General features: G+C 45.8%; 3 protein-coding genes and 1 non-coding gene across 4 annotated transcripts; all 4 read left to right on the top strand.

The window, feature by feature from the left end:
* Window positions 1–707: 707 nt before the first annotated feature.
* Window positions 708–780, top strand: TRNAR-UCU. The gene has a single exon. It is a non-coding gene; the product is annotated as a tRNA-Arg (tRNA).
* An 800-nt stretch (window positions 781–1,580) lies between these two features.
* Window positions 1,581–6,735, top strand: LOC120696855 (replication factor C subunit 2-like). The gene is made up of 12 exons (XM_039979870.1): window positions 1,581–1,792; window positions 1,901–1,979; window positions 2,088–2,167; window positions 2,749–2,868; window positions 2,954–3,023; window positions 3,114–3,187; window positions 3,271–3,391; window positions 3,565–3,627; window positions 3,713–3,772; window positions 5,818–5,943; window positions 6,025–6,108; window positions 6,374–6,735. The coding sequence occupies exons 1-12, from the start codon at window positions 1,749–1,751 to the stop codon at window positions 6,470–6,472; spliced, it is 1,020 nt and encodes a 339-aa protein (XP_039835804.1). The 5' UTR covers window positions 1,581–1,748; the 3' UTR covers window positions 6,473–6,735.
* Window positions 6,736–7,968: 1,233 nt separating this feature from the next.
* LOC120696856 (SWI/SNF complex subunit SWI3C-like) lies at window positions 7,969–14,576 on the top strand. The gene is made up of 9 exons (XM_039979871.1): window positions 7,969–8,094; window positions 8,177–8,728; window positions 8,833–9,398; window positions 9,954–10,308; window positions 10,420–10,493; window positions 12,046–12,134; window positions 12,329–12,381; window positions 12,477–12,619; window positions 13,723–14,576. Exons 1-9 carry the CDS (start codon window positions 8,067–8,069, stop codon window positions 14,188–14,190), a joined length of 2,328 nt encoding a protein of 775 aa, XP_039835805.1. The 5' UTR covers window positions 7,969–8,066; the 3' UTR covers window positions 14,191–14,576.
* A 2,203-nt stretch (window positions 14,577–16,779) lies between these two features.
* Window positions 16,780–20,161, top strand: LOC120696857 (aspartic proteinase Asp1-like). The gene is made up of 9 exons (XM_039979872.1): window positions 16,780–17,121; window positions 17,410–17,527; window positions 17,957–18,192; window positions 18,281–18,514; window positions 18,915–19,053; window positions 19,134–19,322; window positions 19,412–19,484; window positions 19,571–19,658; window positions 19,748–20,161. Exons 1-9 carry the CDS (start codon window positions 16,952–16,954, stop codon window positions 19,857–19,859), a joined length of 1,359 nt encoding a protein of 452 aa, XP_039835806.1. The 5' UTR covers window positions 16,780–16,951; the 3' UTR covers window positions 19,860–20,161.
* The last annotated feature ends 21 nt before the right edge of the window (window positions 20,162–20,182 follow it).

Genomic DNA, 20,182 nt, shown 5'->3' on the forward strand with positions numbered 1-20,182 from the left:
TGATGGAATTACTTTCAGTCGGCGTCAGGTCAGTAGCAAGGAGAAACCACACAGATCGGCGCACAGAAGCTGGATCAGATCCTAAGCAATCCCAGCACACGAACAGATACAGCAACTGAACAAGGCAACAAGCAAAGATTTCTCACATTACCATCCCAATTGCCAAGAAACATCTCTAGTTCCCTTGCCATCAAAATAGGGGTTGGATTACACCGCAGGAGCCTCATGCATCACAACGAGACAAGATCCACCGCCCGGGGAAAGATCTCGGGATCGGTCTAACATTGGATCCAAACGAAATACAGGGGGCGGCAGAGAAAGAAGAGATCCGCGGAGGGCGGGAGCCGATCTAGGCGGAGGAGGCGACGGAGGGGAGGGAGGGGAGGATCCGGGACCCGACGAGGTAGGCGAGGAAGCCGGCGAAGGCGAGCAGGAAGGCGTAGTCCACCGCCACGAACAGCGCCGTGGACCCGTGCCTCCTCTTCCCCGCCGCTCCGGCGCTGAGCTTCTTGGCCGCCTCCATCGTGCTCTGCCCGCGCCACTCTCCTTTGACTCCGGCGACCTGGTGCGGCGGCCCACCGCGTTCCTGATGTTGGGGGTTGTGGGGCGATGGATGTCTGAATCTCGAGATGGTGCTGTGAATGACGACGGAGCCTTGAGCAGGGCCACATATATATCTTGCAGAAAAGTTACAAAAGAAACAAATGGCGCCTGTGGCCTAATGGATAAGGCGTCTGACTTCTAATCAGACGATTGTGGGTTCGAGTCCCACCAGGCGTGTGTGTGTGCGGTTTAAATTTTTTGCGGTTTTTCTTTATATGTTTATACTTACCTGGTATACTTTTTAAGTCTACGGGACACATGGGTGAGTTCACTTATCTTTTTATACACCGATAGTAAAAAATAAAAATATCGACCGGCAAAATTCTTTTAAAAATGACATTTTTTTAACAAGAGGGAGTAGTACAATAAGTAGATCAATAAATTGATGTCTGGACACTGCAGCGCTGCTTGCCATATCTAGCTAGCTTGAATCCTAACGTTGAAGATATTTCTTGGAAAATACTTGGGCGATTGAATCTAGGAGAAGAAAGGCCGAAGAAGCGCCAGGGCGGGCCATCGAGGGCGGCGGGATGGAAGAAGAAGCTGGACAGGGTCTGCGCGAGCCTAGAGCGGTTGGCGGGGTCAGAGATGAGGACGCGCCAGGATCGGGAGACGGACTTGAAGCGGCAAAGGGACGTAGGCTGCCGGCGACCGGCGACGGACTCCTGTCGCTGCCGCCGTCGTCCATCACCATCACGGCGCGGCGGTGTACCGTGAAATCCGGAACAAATTAGGTTGTGTTGGGTTGTCGGTGCTAAAACGAGCTCAAGTGAATTTGAGGATGTGCCGCTCGCCCGCTGCTATCCGTAGCAAATTGTTTGTTTATAGGGCGCTGGAATTTGTTGGAACACTGCTACAAGTTCTACAAGAAGCTATAAGTTCAGTGACCTGAGCCTCTCAGATCACTGAACTGTGGGCCACAAGTACATTGGCCCACTTGTCTGTTGACTGGCAACCCATCTTCTGGGCCTTCCTCTCTGGCCTCTCTCGAGCCCCCCCCCCAAAGGCCGAGACCTCGGCCGAGAGAACCCAAAAAATCGCAGCGCGCGAAAACGCAGGTGAAGCCCGCCCACTCGCCACCGCCGCCAGCGGCACACGACAACCACCACCGGCGGCGGCTGCTCCGGCGGAAGAGTGACTAGGAGATGGCCCCGCTAGCGCCGATGTCGCAGCCATGGGTGGAGAAATAGTAAGTCCCCCACCCGTGCCCTGCTCATTGCTCACAATTTTTCCCCGGATTCGGAATGGAGCCCCCGTGATTTCGCTCTAATCGCGCCGGTTCCTCCTGCAACCGCAGCCGGCCGAGGCAGGTGAAGGACGTCGCGCACCAGGAGGAGGTGATTCGGGTGCTCACCAACACCCTCCAGACCGCCGATGTGAGCGACCGCTAAACCCTAACCCCTTCTCCGGTCCCCCAAGTACTTCTTTTCTATTCGCGAGAACCCCTTGGAGATCTCTCTTATTTGCTGTTTGGTCCCTCGCAGCTGCCGCACATGCTGTTCTACGGCCCGCCGGGCACGGGGAAGACCACCACCGCGCTCGCCATCGCCTTCCAGCTCTACGGGTACACACTCTTCCTTGACGTTTTTTTTTGTCACTTTGGTTTCTGTCTTCTCGGTTTGGTTGCCTATTATGAATCAAGCTGCTAATGGTACAATCTTAAGAATTGAATCGAACATGTAAATCTTTATTTCTAAGGTCATTGTTGATTCCTAGACATGCCACGGTCATTAGCCAATATATATGTTTGTGCAGCCCAATGAGTTGAATATACATAGTTAAGTTGCAACTCAAGTTAATTCTTTCATGCAACTGAAGAGCAGCAAAAAATAAAACTATATGTGTTTAAAACAGCCATTTAGAATGAGCTCTAATTATTACAAAAATAGCAAAGCTCCAATTCCTCTTGAACTTACAAAAATATCTTAACTTATTTAGAATGATTGTCAACCAATTTAGATTCGCCTCTTTTATCTGTTTTAGGCACGTGATGGTTATTTATCTTATTTATTCATGAAATCTCTGTATTCGTGACAAGTAAATAAAGAAATGGCATTAGAAACTGTTTTTTAAAGTAAACTATGCAACACTACTCTGAGAAAGTTTAAGGACTCACAGTTTTCCGGTCCTCTTTCCATAACGCAGTCCAGAGCTGTACAAGTCGAGAGTTTTGGAGCTCAATGCTAGTGATGATCGCGGAATTAATGTGGTGAGGACGAAAATCAAGGACTTTGCTGCTGTTGCTGTTGGTACTACACGGAAAGCGTAAGCTCATCAAAATTAGAAAGATTTTCAATGCTCATTTGATTTTTAAATTCCTGACTAGTTTTCTTGCTGTGATGTACTTTAGTGGTTACCCCTGCCCACCTTACAAGATTATTATACTTGATGAAGCCGATTCAATGACAGAAGATGCCCAGGTATATTGTCACACACACTCACTCATCTATTTGTAATGATTCAGAGCTATTGCATATGGTAAGTTTGTGATATTTCATATCCTTCTGTAGAATGCTTTGAGGCGTACTATGGAGACTTACTCCAAAGTGACCAGATTCTTTTTTATATGCAACTATATCAGCAGGTATTTTGTCAACTTATTCTTATATTCTTCTATGGTACAAGTGTTGATATTTTGAAATTCGTTATTGTTAATCTGTGTTACAGGATAATAGAACCACTTGCATCGAGATGTGCAAAGTTTAGGTTTAAGCCTCTTTCAGAAGAAGTGATGAGCAGCCGCATTATGCATATATGCAATGAAGAAGGTCTCAATCTTGATTCTCAGGTATTATTTAAATTAGGCTCATTCCTGATGGGTCAGATCATACTTAACTGCGTCATGAATTATTATGATAATAGGGTGAACTATTTTGCTCATTTCCCTGAAAAAAAACTATTTCGCTCATTCTTTGGGCTAATGATTTACTCATGTTGAGATGCTTTGAATTTTCAAATTAGGCTTTATCGACACTGAGTGCCATTTCTCAAGGTGATCTTCGTCGTGCTATAACCTATCTTCAGGTAAGTTTTCTGAATCTGCTCTTTATCATAATGCAGCAGTAGGTTCTCAGTTGACCTTAGCTTCATATACCTTTTCTTTTTGCAGAGTGCAGCCCGCTTATTTGGATCTTCTATTTCCTCCTCTGACTTGATCAGTGTTTCTGGGGTACACCACCATTCACTTTTCTTCTCTTTTGTCTGTGATGTGATGACGCTAACTTACCTGATTACAAATTTGCTTGTTTTGGATAGTAACATTATTTTACCTTGGTGCATGGGTTAGAGAAGTTCATATTTTTTAGGATAAAGTCCATTTTTGACCATCCAACTCTTGCCTCGGTTTGGTTTTAACCATCGAACTCCAAAACCGGCTATCTTCGACCACTCAACTATCAAAACCGTTCACAGTTGGCCATCCGGCTGTTTTGGAGGCCGGTTTCGCTGACGTGGACGCCATGTGGCAGTGGGGCCCACTTGTCAGCCATCCTCTCTCCTCTTTTTTTTCTCCCTCTCTCTCCTTTCTCCTCTCTCTCCCGGTTCCTCTACTCGGCGGTCATGGCGGCTCCGGCCGCGGAGCCGTTCCCGGCAGAGCAAGGCGGGGCGGCGGGGAGGCAGGGCGTGCTCCGCGTCGTAGGCGTGGTCCGCGGCGGCGTGCAGGCGAACCAGCGGTGGTGCTCCTCCTCGAACAGACCAAACCCAACGCCGCCGTGACCCGTTCCCCACCATGTGAGCTCAGAGCCTCCGCCGGCGCCGCCAGCGCACGGGCCTCCGCCGCCGTGTAGCCTCCACCGCGTCGCCAGCGCACGGGCCTCCACCGCGCCGCCAGCGCACGGGCCTCCGCCGAGCAGCCGTGCAAGGGCCTCTGCCGCGCCGCCGCGTGAGGAGCCGTGGGGGCGGGCCGGGTGGCAGAGGAGCAGGGGAAGGAGCCGTCACCCGCAGCGCCCACCAGGGGACCACGGCCGAGCTCCGCCCGGAGCAGGGGAGGAGCCGTGGGCGAGGAGGAGGAAGGGCGTGGAGGACCGCCGCTCCCCGCCCTCCTGCGAGCGCCACTGCCTCGCCGCTCTGGCCGCCGCGCGCCGCGCGTCCGCCCCGCCCGCGGCCGTGGTTCCCTGCAACAGAGAGGAGGCCTGGGCGACAAGGCCAGCGTCGCGGACAACGAGCTCCGCGCCATCGACTGCGACGCGGGTGGTGCAGGTGGAGCGCCCGCGGCGCCGGCGCCCAATGGCGGAGACCGCACCACCAAGCTCGTCGGGCACCCGGACGCGTTCGAGACCGACGAGGTGGAGCGTGCGACTGCGGAGGCCACGGCGTCGAGGAAGGAGGACCCCATGGACGGGCCGGGGAGCGCGGACGGGCAGCCCTGGGCACCGCCGCCGCAGCTCCCCTGCCTTGGCGGCCCCCTCCCGCCGCATCCTCCTTCCTCCCGACGCCGCCGCACCCCCTGCCCCGGCGGCCCCCACCGCCGCTCCCTCCTTCCTCCCCTGCCCCGGTGGCGGCGCCTGCTGCAACAAGGGGCGGCGGCGCCGACACGTTTGGCAGGAGGAAGCAGACGTTCAAGAAGAGGGCGCGATGCGGGCCGCGGAGGACAGGCGGAGGGCGCTGGGCCTGCCGCCGCCGGCCGACCACGCCGTCGAGGACGGGGTCGTTGCGCCGCTTAGGGGAGGGAGGGAGGGAGGGTGCCGGGGGAGGCCGCGCCGGCGAGCAGGAAGGAGAGAGGAGGAGGAAGGAGATGAGATAGGAGAGAGAAAGAGGGAGATAGAGATAAGAGAGAGGGGTTGTAACGCTGACAAGTGGGCCCACTGCCACGCGGCGTCCATGTTAGCGAACCGGCCACCAAAACAGCCGGATGGCCAAATGTGAACGGTTTTGATAGTTGAGTGGTCGAAGATACCCGGTTTTGGAGTTCGATGGCCAAAACCAAACCGAGGCAAGAGTTGGATGGCTAAAAATGGACTTTACCCTATTTTTTATGGTTTCTCTCTACAGAACTTGGTAAAGTGAATCTTGTTCTTGTCTTCAGTAAGGTTATGCACACAGAGTGCTCAAATGTTTACATATAAAGGAAACTTTTTATTGTCCTTTGGTTGGAAATTTATGCCATATAACTTTTGTCATGCAAGTAATTGAAGGTCTGAGCGAACCTTTAGAAACTGCCTAGCTTTCTTTGGGAACTGAACTCTACCATTCATCATGTTGGCCTCCCTGTGTCAGGTCATCCCGGAAGATGTTGTCAAGTCACTACTTGCAGCCTGCAGGTCTGGTGAATTTGATGTGGCAAACAAAGAAGTTAGCAATATTATCGCCGAGGGATATCCAGTTTCACAGCTGATGGCACAGGTCATTTATTTATTTTGGTATCTAGATGTCACTCTAGTTATTGTCATCTTATAACTGCCGCTAACTGAAGTAATTATTCAGTTTCTAGATGTGATTGTTAGCGCAGATGATATTCCAGATGAGCAAAAAGCAAGGATATGTAAAAAGCTTGGGGAAACTGATAAGGTTTGTCCGACTTAAATTACATACTACATTAATTCAACATTTTTCTTGTTATCATTATTGTAAAGGAAACTTAGAGAACTTTCTCTTCACGCATGGCCAGTCGAGCGGTACCTTAATGTTGAAACCTGCCATTTTGGAGTTCCATTTATTCTCATGTAGTGTTCACCCACTACAATATCCATACATTTACAAAATACTGAGCCTTCCGAATGATGTCTCCATTACATTTTCTCATTTCTTTTCTCCCTTCGTGGGGAGTTTGCAGTGCTTGGTCGATGGTGCAGATGAGTATCTTCAACTTTTGGATGTTGCCAGCGAGACTATTCGTGCTCTTTTCAACATGCCACAAACGTTGGTGTTCTGAGAGAAGTTTGCGAAGAGGAATGCTTTTGGTAGTGACCAATTATGAACATTTGCAAGCCCTGTAAGGTGTCTTTCTTCGTGCTTCTGAGATGCTGCACAAGGCTAATCTGCATCGCTATGCTGTCACTGCGTTTCCGGTAGACTTGTGATGGGTTAAAATGTGATGAACTCGCCCTAAAATTCTGACTGAACTGCACCTGTGGATGTCCAGTATGGCACGGAACATTTCTCAACTTCATGTGCATTATATTTCCTTTCTTGATCCCTGATGAGGTGACGCATTGATGATGATGGCAGATAGCAACCTAGCATTGGCATTTCAATTTTTGGAGATATACAAACTCCGGAATGCATCGAGTTGATGCGCTCGTCTGCCCTATAAGGATTGGGCTTCACATGACAACACGCTATTACCCAAAATGGCTACCTCCTTATGAACAAATCCTTGATCTTCTCTAACGGAATCATGGATAGAGATTGCAACTGTCCTCTTGTTTTTAGTGACAAAGCAATTTAATGGGAAACACCCGCATTTTCAACTAGAGAAAGCAAAACTGCTCTAGGAAAATTGTATGGCAAGAGGAACACAACAACATAATTCATGTATTCAAAAGGCAAAATTTAGTTGCTGAATTCAATTAGCTCCAAGAACTCAACATATTTACATAAATGCCTATTGGTCATCATGCGCGATGTGCCCTAATTTTTGTAATACTGGATCAATGCAGACTAAAGGTTGTGTGCTAAGTTAGATGCTTTTAGTCATGCATAGTGTGCTCAGATATTGCTCTCTTTTCTTCCTCTTACCTAACGTATTTTCATCACATTAGTCAAGCATTTAATACCTGTAGAAATTGTGTCGAAAAACCTTACAAAATTGTTAATCCACAATTACGTAGTTACCTATGCAAATATAGAAGCAATTGATGTATATAAATTATAATCCGTCTTCTATACATATACAGTGCTACCATCTTAAAATTTACTCAATACCTCGTACTTCAACCAAAGTAGCCATCATTCACGGTTGGAGTTGCACAATTGCCACCTCACCATTTCGCAAATCCCTTCCTTTTCTGTATGTGTTTTGCCTACTTATAAGATTATTAGGAAAGAAACATTTTAAGTTAAACCTAATATTTAGGTTTGAACTTTAAAATTTATCCCGACCAGTTGAACCCTACATGTACCAAACAAAATTCAAATTTAGACACCGTTTAGATGCATAAAATTTTGGGTGTAAAGACTTTCGTTTGCATTTAGTAATTATTGTCCCGCCATAGGTTAACTAGGCTCAAAAAATTCGTCTCGCAGATTATAATTAAATTGTGTAATTAGTTATTTTATTTAATTATATTTAATACTTCATGCATGCGTAGAAAAATTTGATATGATAGAGAATTTTGTAAAGTTTTGAAATTTTGAAGACAATTAAATAAAAATAAGGCCTCGGAGGAAATTCGAATGAGCTGAAAGTACTCCTCGATCGGCTCACTCCCCTTGCACGTGCTTTCCGACCAACCGCCGTGGTCCCCTCGCTCGCGGGCACACTCTCCGGGCTCCCACCACCTCCGCCGCCGCGAGCGCCGGCGACGATGCCGCGCAAGGCCTCCTCCACCTCAGGTACGCGCCCCGCCCGAACCCTCTTTGCGCCTCGCAATTCCCGCACCCCCAGAACCCTAACTCCATCCCTCTTCCACTCCAGATGCGCGGGCCAAGTGGCGGAAGCGGAAGCGCGCCGCCGCCAGCCCATCCCCGTCCAAGCAGCAGGCCGACCACTCTGACGATTCCGACTCCGCCGCAGCGGCGAACGGCGATGAGGACGTGCCCCGCGGCGCCTCTGCCAACGGGGGCGTCGGAACCCTAGCTGCCGGCGGCGGCGGCGATGACGACCCCGTGCTCGACCTCCGCGGGGCGGAGGTGCTTTCCTCTCCGGCCGAGCCAGTCTCCTCCTTCCCCGTGGCCGTCCGCCGCGCCGTCGGCCGGCCGCACCCCTCGGTACTTGCTATCGTCGACGCGGAGCGCGCGGCGGCCGGTGCCGACGGTGCTCTGGCCGCCCCAGCCTCGGTACCCGTTCTCGAGAACATTTCGCACGGTCAGCTCCAGGTGATCTCGGCGATGCTGCCCGACCACCCGTCCCTGTCACACGACCCTGACAAGCCGTCCACGTATGTCTGCACCCCACCTCCACTCATGGAGGGATGTGGAGTGCACAAGCAGTTCTACGGCAAACTTCACATCGTGCCCAGGCACTCAGGTTTCTTCTTGGCACTAAAAATAATTGTTGCCATTGACACTACCTGGTAGAACAAACTATTAATTTGATTTTTTTGGGGGGCATTTGTTCATTCCTGATTGTAGATTGGTTCGTGCCAACAACGGTGCACAGATTGGAGAGGCAGGTTGTGCCACAGTACTTCTCTGGAAAATCCCAGGGGCAAACACCAGAGAAGTATATGATGTTGAGGAATAAGGTGATTGCAAAGTATTTGGAGCGTCCTCAGAAAAGACTTGTGTTTGCTGAGTGCCAGGGGCTTGTCACAAGCACACCTGAATTGTATGACCTGAGTAGGATAGTTAGGTTCCTGGAATCTTGGGGGATCATTAATTACCTTGCAACAGGGTCTGTGCACCGTGGCCTCAGGATGGCAGCATCACTAATCAAGGAGGAGACAACAGGGGAGCTGCAACTGGTATCTGCACCTATGAAATCGATTGATGGTTTGGTTTTGTTTGATCGGCCAAAATGCAGTGTCCGGGCAGATGATATAGCTTCTGCGGTGTCAACTTCATCTGCTTCCGCGGTGGCAAATGGTGATACCGATTCTGCTAATTTGGACGAGAAGATCTGGGAGCGCTTATCAGAGGCTTCTTGTAGTTTCTGCTTACAGCCTTTGCCTAGTTTACATTACGAGTCACAAAAGGAGGTGTGTGCACAATATAAAATTTATACTTGGTCCTACTTCATTCTTCATATTTTGGTGCTCCTTCATTACGTCGTCAGGACTCTTGGTTATGCAATCCACTTCACATGCATACCCTCATGTTGGTCTATTTTGTTGATCATTAACTATGTAGAATGATACAGTTACTGGTTATTGTACATTCAAAACTTAGCATTTGTTTACCACATGACTCACTATTCAAAATAGCTGAACATTTTGATTAACGGCATTTATTGTGACTACCAAGAGTTCATTTGCTGGCCGCGAAGCTTTATTTACATTATACTTGCTATGTATTGTTTGATTTGCTTAATAATCTTTCTGAATTGATTGAGCTTTTGATTTTAGTGTATTATATACATATATGTGCTTTATTTCGAAGCTTCATATTTTAAGAGTGATACTCCTTTTAATGCGGTCGTTCTGTTAACTAGGACTGATATAATTATTTTGATTTCTTTTGTAAATTTGATATTTTCATCAATGAAGCATATAAATGAGACTAACAAGTTGGTCTTATTTTAACTGGTGGAGCAGGCAGACTTTGCTCTTTGTTCAGATTGCTTCCACAATGCAAGATTTGTTACTGGGCATTCAAGCTTAGATTTTCAGATAGTGGATGGGATGAAGGACCGATCAGACACTGATGGGGACAGATGGACTGATCAGGAAACTTTACTGTTGTTGGAGGGCATTGAGAAGTTCAATGATAACTGGAATCATATTGCTGGGCATGTCAGAACAAAGTCAAAGGCACAATGTATTCAACATTTTATTCGTCTCCCAGTGGAAGATGGTTTGTTGGAGAACATTGAAGTGCCAGAAGCATCCCTACCATCCAGAATGCAAAGCAATGGTTTTTTGCATTCAGATTCCAATGGCAGTACTTCAGGTGTGTTTTTCTATTTGTTAAACCACCTTTCTCATTTTTATTACACTCTGGTATACATGATCGCAAAATTTATCCGCCTCCTTTATTTTTGGCTGATGATTTGTTCCTTAGGTTGTTCACGTCAAAGTAGCCAATCTGGAAACCAGATTCCATTCATTAATTCTGCTAATCCGGTCATGTCACTGGTGAGTCATTATACACTATTTGTTTGACCTGTTGGTTACAAAGTTATGCACTTCTATATTCGAATTTGGATACTGAAATGTCTGAATGCATCTACACTTGTCTTCACTGGTCTTTTATATGGTCCAGCAATGTGCAATCCGTGTCTGATCTTTTTTAACCAAACCCTTACGTCTGATCTTTTTTAACCAAACCCTTACTATCTCAAAGAAAAATTATCTGTGAACTTAATACCGTGTGCATGTAGTTGCCAACCATGACTCTGGAGTTGCTATTTGCTAATCCATGTTCTATGCTGTATTACCTTAGAAATTGATTCGATAGGGACTAGACAGTTTATTGCAGCTAGTTTGATTGGTAGCTGATCAGGCATCAAAATTAAAAAGACATACAATTCTGGTGGAAAGCTGTACCCACATTTGTCTTATAGTTATTAATTTGCTGCTCAAGTTCACAAAAAACTTGATTAGGGCACCAGTCGTTTAATCATAAGCAGTGTTCTAAAAAACGTTTTTAAACGTCGTTTAATCTTGATTAAACGCTGAACGGTGGCCAAGCGTTGCGTTTAATCACAGTGTCGTTTAATCACAACACACGTTTAATCATGTTCAATCTACGTTTAATCACAAAAAACTCTAAACCATAGGCAAGCGTTCACCTAGCGTCTAGCGTTTTTTAGAACCTTGATCATAAGGGCCATTCCCTGATATTTGGTGTTAGAGTATATTTGGTAGGTTAGGATATGTAATCCCGGACTGCCATATGTATCGGGGAGGTGCCTTACCCCCCAAGTCTCTGTACTCTATATATACCGCCCAAGGGGCTCAATGCAATACATCGACACGCATCCTACTTTCTTACATTTGGAAATCCATGTGTGTACACTTGATCAGATATCCAGTGCAGTTACATTTAGTGTGAAGATGGTATCTCTGAACATGTACCACTGGGTGGGTTGGAAGCCATATATTAAGGGAACAAAAGGAATAAACAGGTTAAAATTTTTTTGACGATCATGGTTGTACTCCAGGCTTGGGGCTTAAAAACAACCCTTTCCCAGACCCCGCACAGTGCGGGAAGCCTAGGCACTGGGTACGCCCTATGGTTGTACTCCAGCACATGCAGTTTTGTGCTTTTATTCAGGGGTGAAGCCACATACAAATTTGGGGGTGCACATGCACCCACAAGATTTTGCAAAGACAATGATTTGATCTAATTTTTCACCATATATGCACCCCACACAGCTCAACTCTATGCACCCACAAGGCTAATGCACCCCGCCCCCTTCAATTTGCTCTAGCTTCGCCACTGCTTTTATTGTATTTGTCAATGGTCAATCTCATGGTTTTTAAAGCATTAAGGCGAGCCAAGGTGAGCCACCACCGCCTTATCGCCTAGGTGACGCCTAGGCGGACTAAGGTGACACCTTAGGCGCGGTGAGCCACCATCGCCTTGTTGCCTAGGCGACGCCTTAAGGACGCCTTAAAAACACTGGTCAATCTGCTGCAGAGATCTATCTATCTCCAGTCTTACTTATTCAGAGATGTTTTTCAGGTTGCATTTTTGGCCTCTGAAGTAGGACCAAGGGTTGCCGCAGCCTGTGCGAGTGCAGCATTATCAGTTTTGACAATAGATGATTCCATGTAAGCAACCTGGGCTTCAATAAGGGATGTCTAGTGATGTAGTTAATGAACATTTGCTGATTCTGATTTGCCATGTTGATTTTATACCTAGAATGCAATAAATAGTTTTTATTTAATAGTACTTGATTTATTTTCTCTCTTGGTCTCACATTACTGGAACTATATTTTAATATGGTCTTTTCCATTCTGTTAAGGATGTGTTCAGAAGGCATCAATGCCATGGGTCATTCTGCCCATCAAAATTATGGTAAGTGTTTTGTTCCACAAATTAGTAATTCCCTTTCTTTTACGATCATATTCTGCAAGATATTATATTATAAAATGCAATCTTATTTGAAACAGGACTCTCGTCATCCATCTCTCCTGAAACTGTCAAACATGCTGCCATTTGTGGCTTGTCAGCAGCCGCAACAAAGTCCAAACTTTTTGCAGATCAGGAAGAGCGTGAAATTCAGAGATTAGCTGCAACCATCATAAATCATCAGGTTTGTTGCCGTACCAAATTTATGGGTGTTGCAATTTTGTTATGTTGATGTCTGGCCTACTTTTTGTGGTATTATTTTGCATTGGTTCGCCATTACTGTGTCAGTGCTTGCATGTTTATGACATAAGAAATAAGAAACCCTAATTCTGAGTTAAGTTGGCTGTATCTCTGGAAGAACCTTTTGTTCGTAGTTGATAAAAAGTTGAATCTTAAGCATCCTTGACATAATGTTGGTTGCATATTTTGATATTATACTTCCAATGTCATAGTTGCATTTGAACTACATTGATCAAATTTTTTAGAATGAAAGATCCACTGGAAAAAACACAAATTCCCATTTGTCAAGTTTTGGCATTTGCCTAACAGTTCAGTTCTAATCTTGCTGATTCTCAGTGGTTTTATAGTTTGAAGGAAAGCAATTGTTCTGGCATAATATTTTGGATTTTTAGAGTTTTAGGGCAGAGGTGCCCCAGTCTTAACTTTTTCAGAAGAGAGTTAAGTTCACAGCATCAAAGGTTCTCCAGGCAACCTTTTGTAATCATCGATAAAATAATGAATCTCGAGCATCCTTGAATGTCAGATGATTTCCTGCCTTGTCTTTTGTTTTGGTATTTCGAAGTGATGGTTACACTTCAATAAACAATGAGATTGTGAGCATGAGATAGAGACTGGGAAAAAACAAAGAGTTTTGATTAGGTTAGGATTGGCATTTGCCTAGCTGGTCAGTTCTTGACTAATCTGACCAATTCTTGGTATTTCGTAGTTCCAAGGAAAAAACTGTTCTGACAGTATTTATAGATAATTCAACAAAATCCTTTATATCTCACTCTTTAAAATCATCTTTTATTAACAAGCATGAGGATTCAACCAGCTTGGCCAATTGTCGTCCTCAAACCTTTACTAAACGGATTTTGGCTTTGAAACTCTAACTGCCCTGGAACTTGTTTTAACCAGCTGGGCCAATTATTGTTCACAAACCTTTCTTAAATGTGGTGAGGCCTCAGGACCATTTTCCTTCGATAAAACTTTTTGAAATTTATACTTGTAATGCTGGATAAAAGCAAATGATCTCACTTTCAGCTTGCCATTTTTGTGGACATGCAGTTAAAGAGACTGGAGTTGAAGTTGAAGCAGTTTGCGGAGGTCGAGACCTTGCTCTTGAAGGAAAGTGAACGGATTGAGCTGATGAGGCAGCAGCTGGCAGCTCAGCGTGTCCGAATATTATCAACCCGGTTACCCTCCGCAGGTGGCACTCTACCAGGAGGTGGCAGTACCATGTCTTCAAATCCAATGAATCAGGCCACCAGCGTTAGACCGCAGATGATGCAGGTCTCGATGCCGCAGTCCAGCATGCCGGCGATGTATGCCAACAACATGCAGGGGCATCCCCAGATGGCTGCTCTGCTGCAACAGCGGCAACAGATGCTCTCGTTTGGGCCTCGCCTGCCGCTGTCAGCAATCCACCCTGGCACATCATCCTCATCGGCGCCCAGTATGATGTTCAACCCTGGTATGCCCAACTCGGCTGCGCTGCTGAGACCACCCTCAGGGAACAATTCAAATGTAGGTTAATGAGATAACTGTTTTTTCCCATCCTGAATCTAGATTCCTGGGATGTAGCCCCTGATTCTGATGTTTGAGCATTATTGTAATTCAATTGAACAATCACATATAGAGGTAGTTGGTTGGTACCCAGCAATAGGTTTTCCATTGTCTGTACTCTGTAGGCTGTGGACGGGGTGTATGTGGTTGGTCTGATAAGACTGATGTTGCTAGTGGATAGGCGATGCATAGAGAATGTAGAGGTTCATCCTGAGTCCTGACTAATTGTTATTACTGTTCCTAAGTTCTCAGGAAGTCGCGGAGATTGGATCCACATGTATTCCTAATCATCTGTGTTTCGTATTTGGTGTGCCGAAGTGATCTATAATTCTATATATTTGTAACTATTTGGATGTCAACGTGGTCTAAATTTTGAGTTGCTTTGATCTATGAGATTGTGTGTACCCATTGGTGTAGGATGGGTCCTCATGTGAGCAGCCGTGACATTGTGGGATGAGCACAAGCAAACCCAAAAGCATCACCCGAAAACACATTGTCTATAGTATGTAGACGCATCAATGAAATGGCACCTTACCAAAAATAAAAAGGTGAAACTTTCAACAACTTTTGAATTCGACAGAGGGGAAAGACGTGGAAATTCAACCAGATTCCCTTACTAAAACTTCGAACTCAGTGAAATAATCTAGTTTCAACGTTTGTACTCAAGCCCTGAGAAATAGATATTTTTCTCGCTGGAGTTCCAATTTTAAGAGCATGCAAATAACTACTAGTTAATTGGAGGGTTGTATATATGTTATCGACAAAGATATATCTTATCTTGTAAGTAGTAGCTGACAATACTATTGGAGTCGTGGTGGATTCCCTCATCAACAATCACATGGAAATCAGCAGCAACCATGGATAATTTCATCGGATCGCATCAGCATACGAGCAAAGCTAATAGTTGCGCCGGCTGCCGGCGGCGAGCAGCACCACATCACTCAAGAAAAGTGGCAGACCCCATCCATCACTTACTGGTAATATGCAACGTGGAAGCATTTGAGTGGAGGAAGCTAGTAAAAAAAGATGAAACAGTGGATTTCGCCAGCAGCAAGCGGGCATCTCGCGAACCGCTTGCCCTCTACTCCCTCCTGCTTTCTCTCTTCCACGTAATATCTCGCCCGCTTGCAACTGCTCATAATACTTGCTCTACAGGGAAGGCTCATCGTTGCACAAGATGTGCCCGCAAAACCAAGTGCTCCAGAGCCCTCAAAACACGTCTATTCATAGGGCGACTAGAAACCATACTATCGAAACACGATGGTATGGCTTCCAGTCGCACGTGCTATGAATAGACACCCCCCAAAACATCACCACATCGCGTGTTATGTACAGTCAAAGTCAAGTAAAAAATCATGGAGGAGTCAACAAGAAGCATTTACACCTTATTTTTAATAATAAGCATTTGCGCCTTAGCTTAGGTAGACTGCTAGAGGAGGAATAGCCGAATCGGTCAAGAACAAGGAATTGTTTTGCTTGGCGCAGCAGGCTACAATCAATAGTTACATGACAATGGAGGCCAAGGCTACAATCAATACTCCCTCCGTTTCAAAATGTAAGTCGTTTTGACTTTTTTTAAATTCATATATTTTGTTATGTACTTAGACATATATTATATTTTATTATGTATTTAGATATATGTTATATCTAGATGCATAGCAAATATTATGAATCTAAAAAAATTAAAACAACCTATATTTTGGAATGGAGGGAGTAGTTACTAAACTTAGCAACGCTAGCTAATTTAAGTGAGCGTACTTTGGCACTCAACAGGTTTCTGATTTACAGGCAAGTTCAAGGCAAGTTCAATGGCTACTGCCGAGGTGCCCATTATCTTTATTCGAAGTTTTTTTTCGGAGTTTACTGTAAAGGAAGACTTGGCTGAGTCAACCGATAACCGACAGCATGCATAGCCCATTGCGGCATTGCAGGTCCATCATCCGTACCACTTGGACGATGACATGCTACGAACATTTATCTCCTATCTTTCCTTCCATGTGAAAATGAAAATCATTTCTTTTGTTTTTTTAAAAAAAAAGAGAAAACAAATAGTGGCAAGTATCACATGGGCCTTTTACTTTTCTTTTTTCGGCAAATCACATGATAGAAAAGTATCATTCTTCAACTGGACACCTGTAGCTCCGCACAGTAAGTACAGGCACTAATTTTTTTCCTCAACAGTAACATCTTTTTTTTCTGAATTCCTCTGCACCACATGCACACATTACAAAATGATGCAAAGCCGGTGAGCCAGGCAATACCTTCCCTTTCTCCCCACAAACAATCAACACAACAGTCACTGTTCCTTGACCCCCGTTTCTCCCTTTCCATGCTGAGGTTGCCTTGCCTAGGTGAGTGATGAATGGAGCTGAAAAGGTCCATCAGAAAGGACCCTGGAAAAGGGAATACTGTAGTAGTTAACTGAAAGTCCCTTCCATTGCATCTTTTTGTTCCTTGCTGCTGCAACAAATCCAAGAAAGACTTTCCCCGGGGAAGGGGAAACTTCAACTCCACACACCTCCACCTTCCTCCCTATAAAAACCAGCCGGCCAGACCCATCGCCACACCACCTTCCTCTCACCATCGATTCTCTCCCCCCTTTTCTCTGACTCACAGCTGAGGAGAAAAAAGAAAAAGATTTCACAATTTCAGGAGAAAAGGGGGAGAAGACAAGAGGCTGCTTCCCCTGCTTCCAGGTCCAGGCTCTGTCTTGCTCCCCTTCCTCCCACCCATGGCTCCGAGGTGGGCCCCGCCCGCCGGCCTCGTGCTTCTGATGCTGCTCCTAACGCCGGCGGCGGTGCGCGGGGACAAGCCACTGAGGGGCGGGCCGTCCGGCGCGGGCGCGGAGCCGGAGGCGTCCTCCGCCATCTTCCCGCTCTACGGCGACGTCTACCCGCACGGGTGCATCCCCCCCGCCCCCCCCCCCCCCCTCCTTCTCTTCCCCCTCTCCCTGTTTCTGTCCCCATGGAGCCATCCATTTCCGCCCATTCCCCTTCGCCTGACTCCAAGATCCACGAGGAACTAATCAACTGATTGCAATCTTTGGTCCCACCTGGCAACTCCATAGCTCCCTTCTCCCTGAAGCATCAGTATTCAGTAGTATTTTTTTAGCATCATGATGTCTTTGATGTGTAAGATCAAGTTTCCGTGACAAAAGAAAAAAAATGATCATTTTCATTTTCTTCGCAGCTTGTACTACGTGGCTATGAACATCGGCAACCCGCCGAGGCCATACTTCCTGGACGTCGACACCGGCAGCGACCTCACATGGCTGCAGTGCGACGCGCCCTGCATCAGCTGCAACAAGGTACCGTTCCGTCCCCAATCCCCCATCACTTCCGTGGCTTCTCTGACTTCGGATTCAGGCAGGCAGTAGGATGTTTCCATCATGAGTTGTTATTGGTTCACGTCTGCCGATTGTTTCCAATCTAGGTGCAGGTGTTAGTTCAAGGTCCATTGTGGGATCTTCACATTATTTTGGCCCAAAGTTTTTACCTTGATTGACTAGTCTATAAATGGCAATCGATTCAGATCAAGAAATGTTAGTTTTGTTTCAGTCAGACTTGGTTTCCATTTCAAGATTTGGTGTCTGGTCATTCCCTGACCTTGCATCACATCACTGATGAAACATGCTATTTCTTTCTAGCACAACATATCAAATTAAATACCAAGCTTCGCGTAGCTTCAACTTGGAATTGGCTTTTGATGTTGCCTGTCATGTGAATTGTTGGTGCAGGTGCCACACCCGCTCTACCGACCAACAAAGAGCAAGCTGGTGCCATGTGTGGATCAGTTGTGTGCATCTCTCCATTGTGGACTAACTGGCAGGCACAAGTGTGACTCACCGCATCAGCAATGTGACTATGAGATTAGGTATGCTGATCAGGGGTCATCCATTGGTGTGCTCGTCAATGACAGCTTCGCTATGCGCCTTGCAAACTCCTCTGTTGTACGCCCCAGTCTGGCTTTCGGGTATGCTACTTCCATCTTGCGATCAGTATACAACTTTGCAAAATCAACTGCTTCAATTTTTCTTCTGTGGTTGGTTCCGTTTGTACAGGTGTGGGTATGACCAACATGTTGGCAGTAGCAGTGAGGTGGCACCCACTGACGGAGTGCTTGGGCTTGGAAGTGGATCAATTAGTTTGCTCTCGCAGCTCTCGCAGCATGGGATCACCAAGAACGTCGTTGGCCACTGCCTCAGTTTAAGAGGAGGGGGCTTCCTCTTCTTTGGGGATGATCTTGTGCCTTATTCGCGTGCAACATGGACTCCCATGGCTCGCAGTGCATTCCGGTGAGCACTATCATCCTTGTATTTTATTCTGGATTCATCTGGGAGGGAATGAGGTTTCTCGTTTGCAACTTTCCCCGTGTACAAAAGTAAGCACCTATTTTTGTGTCTTACTAGTGATGTTAAACATCAGTGATTAATCATTTCTAATATGGGAAGGATTTTAGCAAGTTTTAAAATTGTGCAGTTGTCGTATTTGTCATGCTAAATTTTCTTAAAAATCATCAACATTTGCATATTTTATACTTTGTTGAGTTGATTGTTTTAAAGGTAAACTTTAACAATGTGGAATCGCTGGATGTATATGCTAGTAAATTGTGGCCTTATTTTCTCCGATTAAATTTGACATTACTTTGTATTTCATGAATTACTATTCTAGTTTGACATGACCTTGCATTTCCAGGAATTACTACTCCCCTGGTTCAGCAAGTCTGTACTTTGGAGGGCGGTCACTAGGTGTGAGGCCAATGGAAGTAGTCTTTGACAGTGGCAGTTCATTCACGTACTTTGCTGCACAGCCATATCAAGCACTTGTCACTGCGGTAAATTTCAAAACATTTTCTCTTATAACACCACATGACTCATAAATAAACATGGAGCTATTGAGGTTTTGCTCTTGCAGCTTAAGAGCGAGCTAAGCAAGACTCTGAAAGAGGTATCTGACCCCTCCCTGCCTCTGTGCTGGAAAGGGAAGAAACCATTCAAATCTGTGCTTGATGTGAAAAAGGAGTTCAAGTCATTGGTTTTGAGCTTTGCCAATGGAAAGAAGGCACTCATGGAGATCCCGCCTGAAAACTACCTCATTGTCACTGTAAGTACTCCATAACTCTATGAATTATTGGCAATGACAGAAAGTTATTGGTGGCTAAAATCTAAAGTTTATTTATGTGTTTGTGCCAGAAATACGGGAATGCATGTTTGGGCATCCTCAATGGATCAGAAGTTGGTCTCAAGGATCTGAACATTCTTGGAGGTAGGATATTCAGACAAAACCAATAAACCTAGTTTCAGATTCCATGACTTGCATAACAATTGATATTCTTCTGTCTTCTTTTGCAGATGTTACAATGCAGGATCAGATGGTGATTTATGACAACGAGAGAGGGCAAATTGGATGGATTCGTGCACCCTGTGATAGAATCCCCAAGTTTGGATCCTCTGCCCTTCTGTGATCATTTCACACCCCCTGTACAGCGAACATAAATACCCTTAATTTAATTCTATTTATTCAAACAGCGACAATACCATTCATGGATTTGAGGAAGGTTATTGTTGGCCTCATTTCCCTGGGATCATTGGTCTTCCGAACGAAGATTGCCCGGCCTATTACCCCTCAAATAAAGCATGATTACCAAGAGAAGGCCACCGCTCACTAGAGTGATGAAAGACTAAGAAGGATGGTCATCTGGGGGAGAGGCTGAACAAAGGGTTAGGAACATCATGTATTCTTTAGGAAAAAGAAAAGGAAAAGCTAGTCACATGTAAACATCATAATGTTCATATGAAATATAATGATCGCCTTATTATGAGACACTGGCTCGTATTCAGTATATAATCTTTTGGAGTTTTTCTTTGTGTATTATTTGCTTGGTGCTGTATTTATGTAATATCCCTGTCCCAGGTGCTTTGAAATTGAAGAAACAAGACTAATATGGGTTGCATACTTGTATA

The sequence above is a fragment of the Panicum virgatum genome, chromosome 3K (assembly GCF_016808335.1).
Source record: "Panicum virgatum strain AP13 chromosome 3K, P.virgatum_v5, whole genome shotgun sequence".
NCBI lineage: Eukaryota > Viridiplantae > Streptophyta > Magnoliopsida > Poales > Poaceae > Panicum > Panicum virgatum.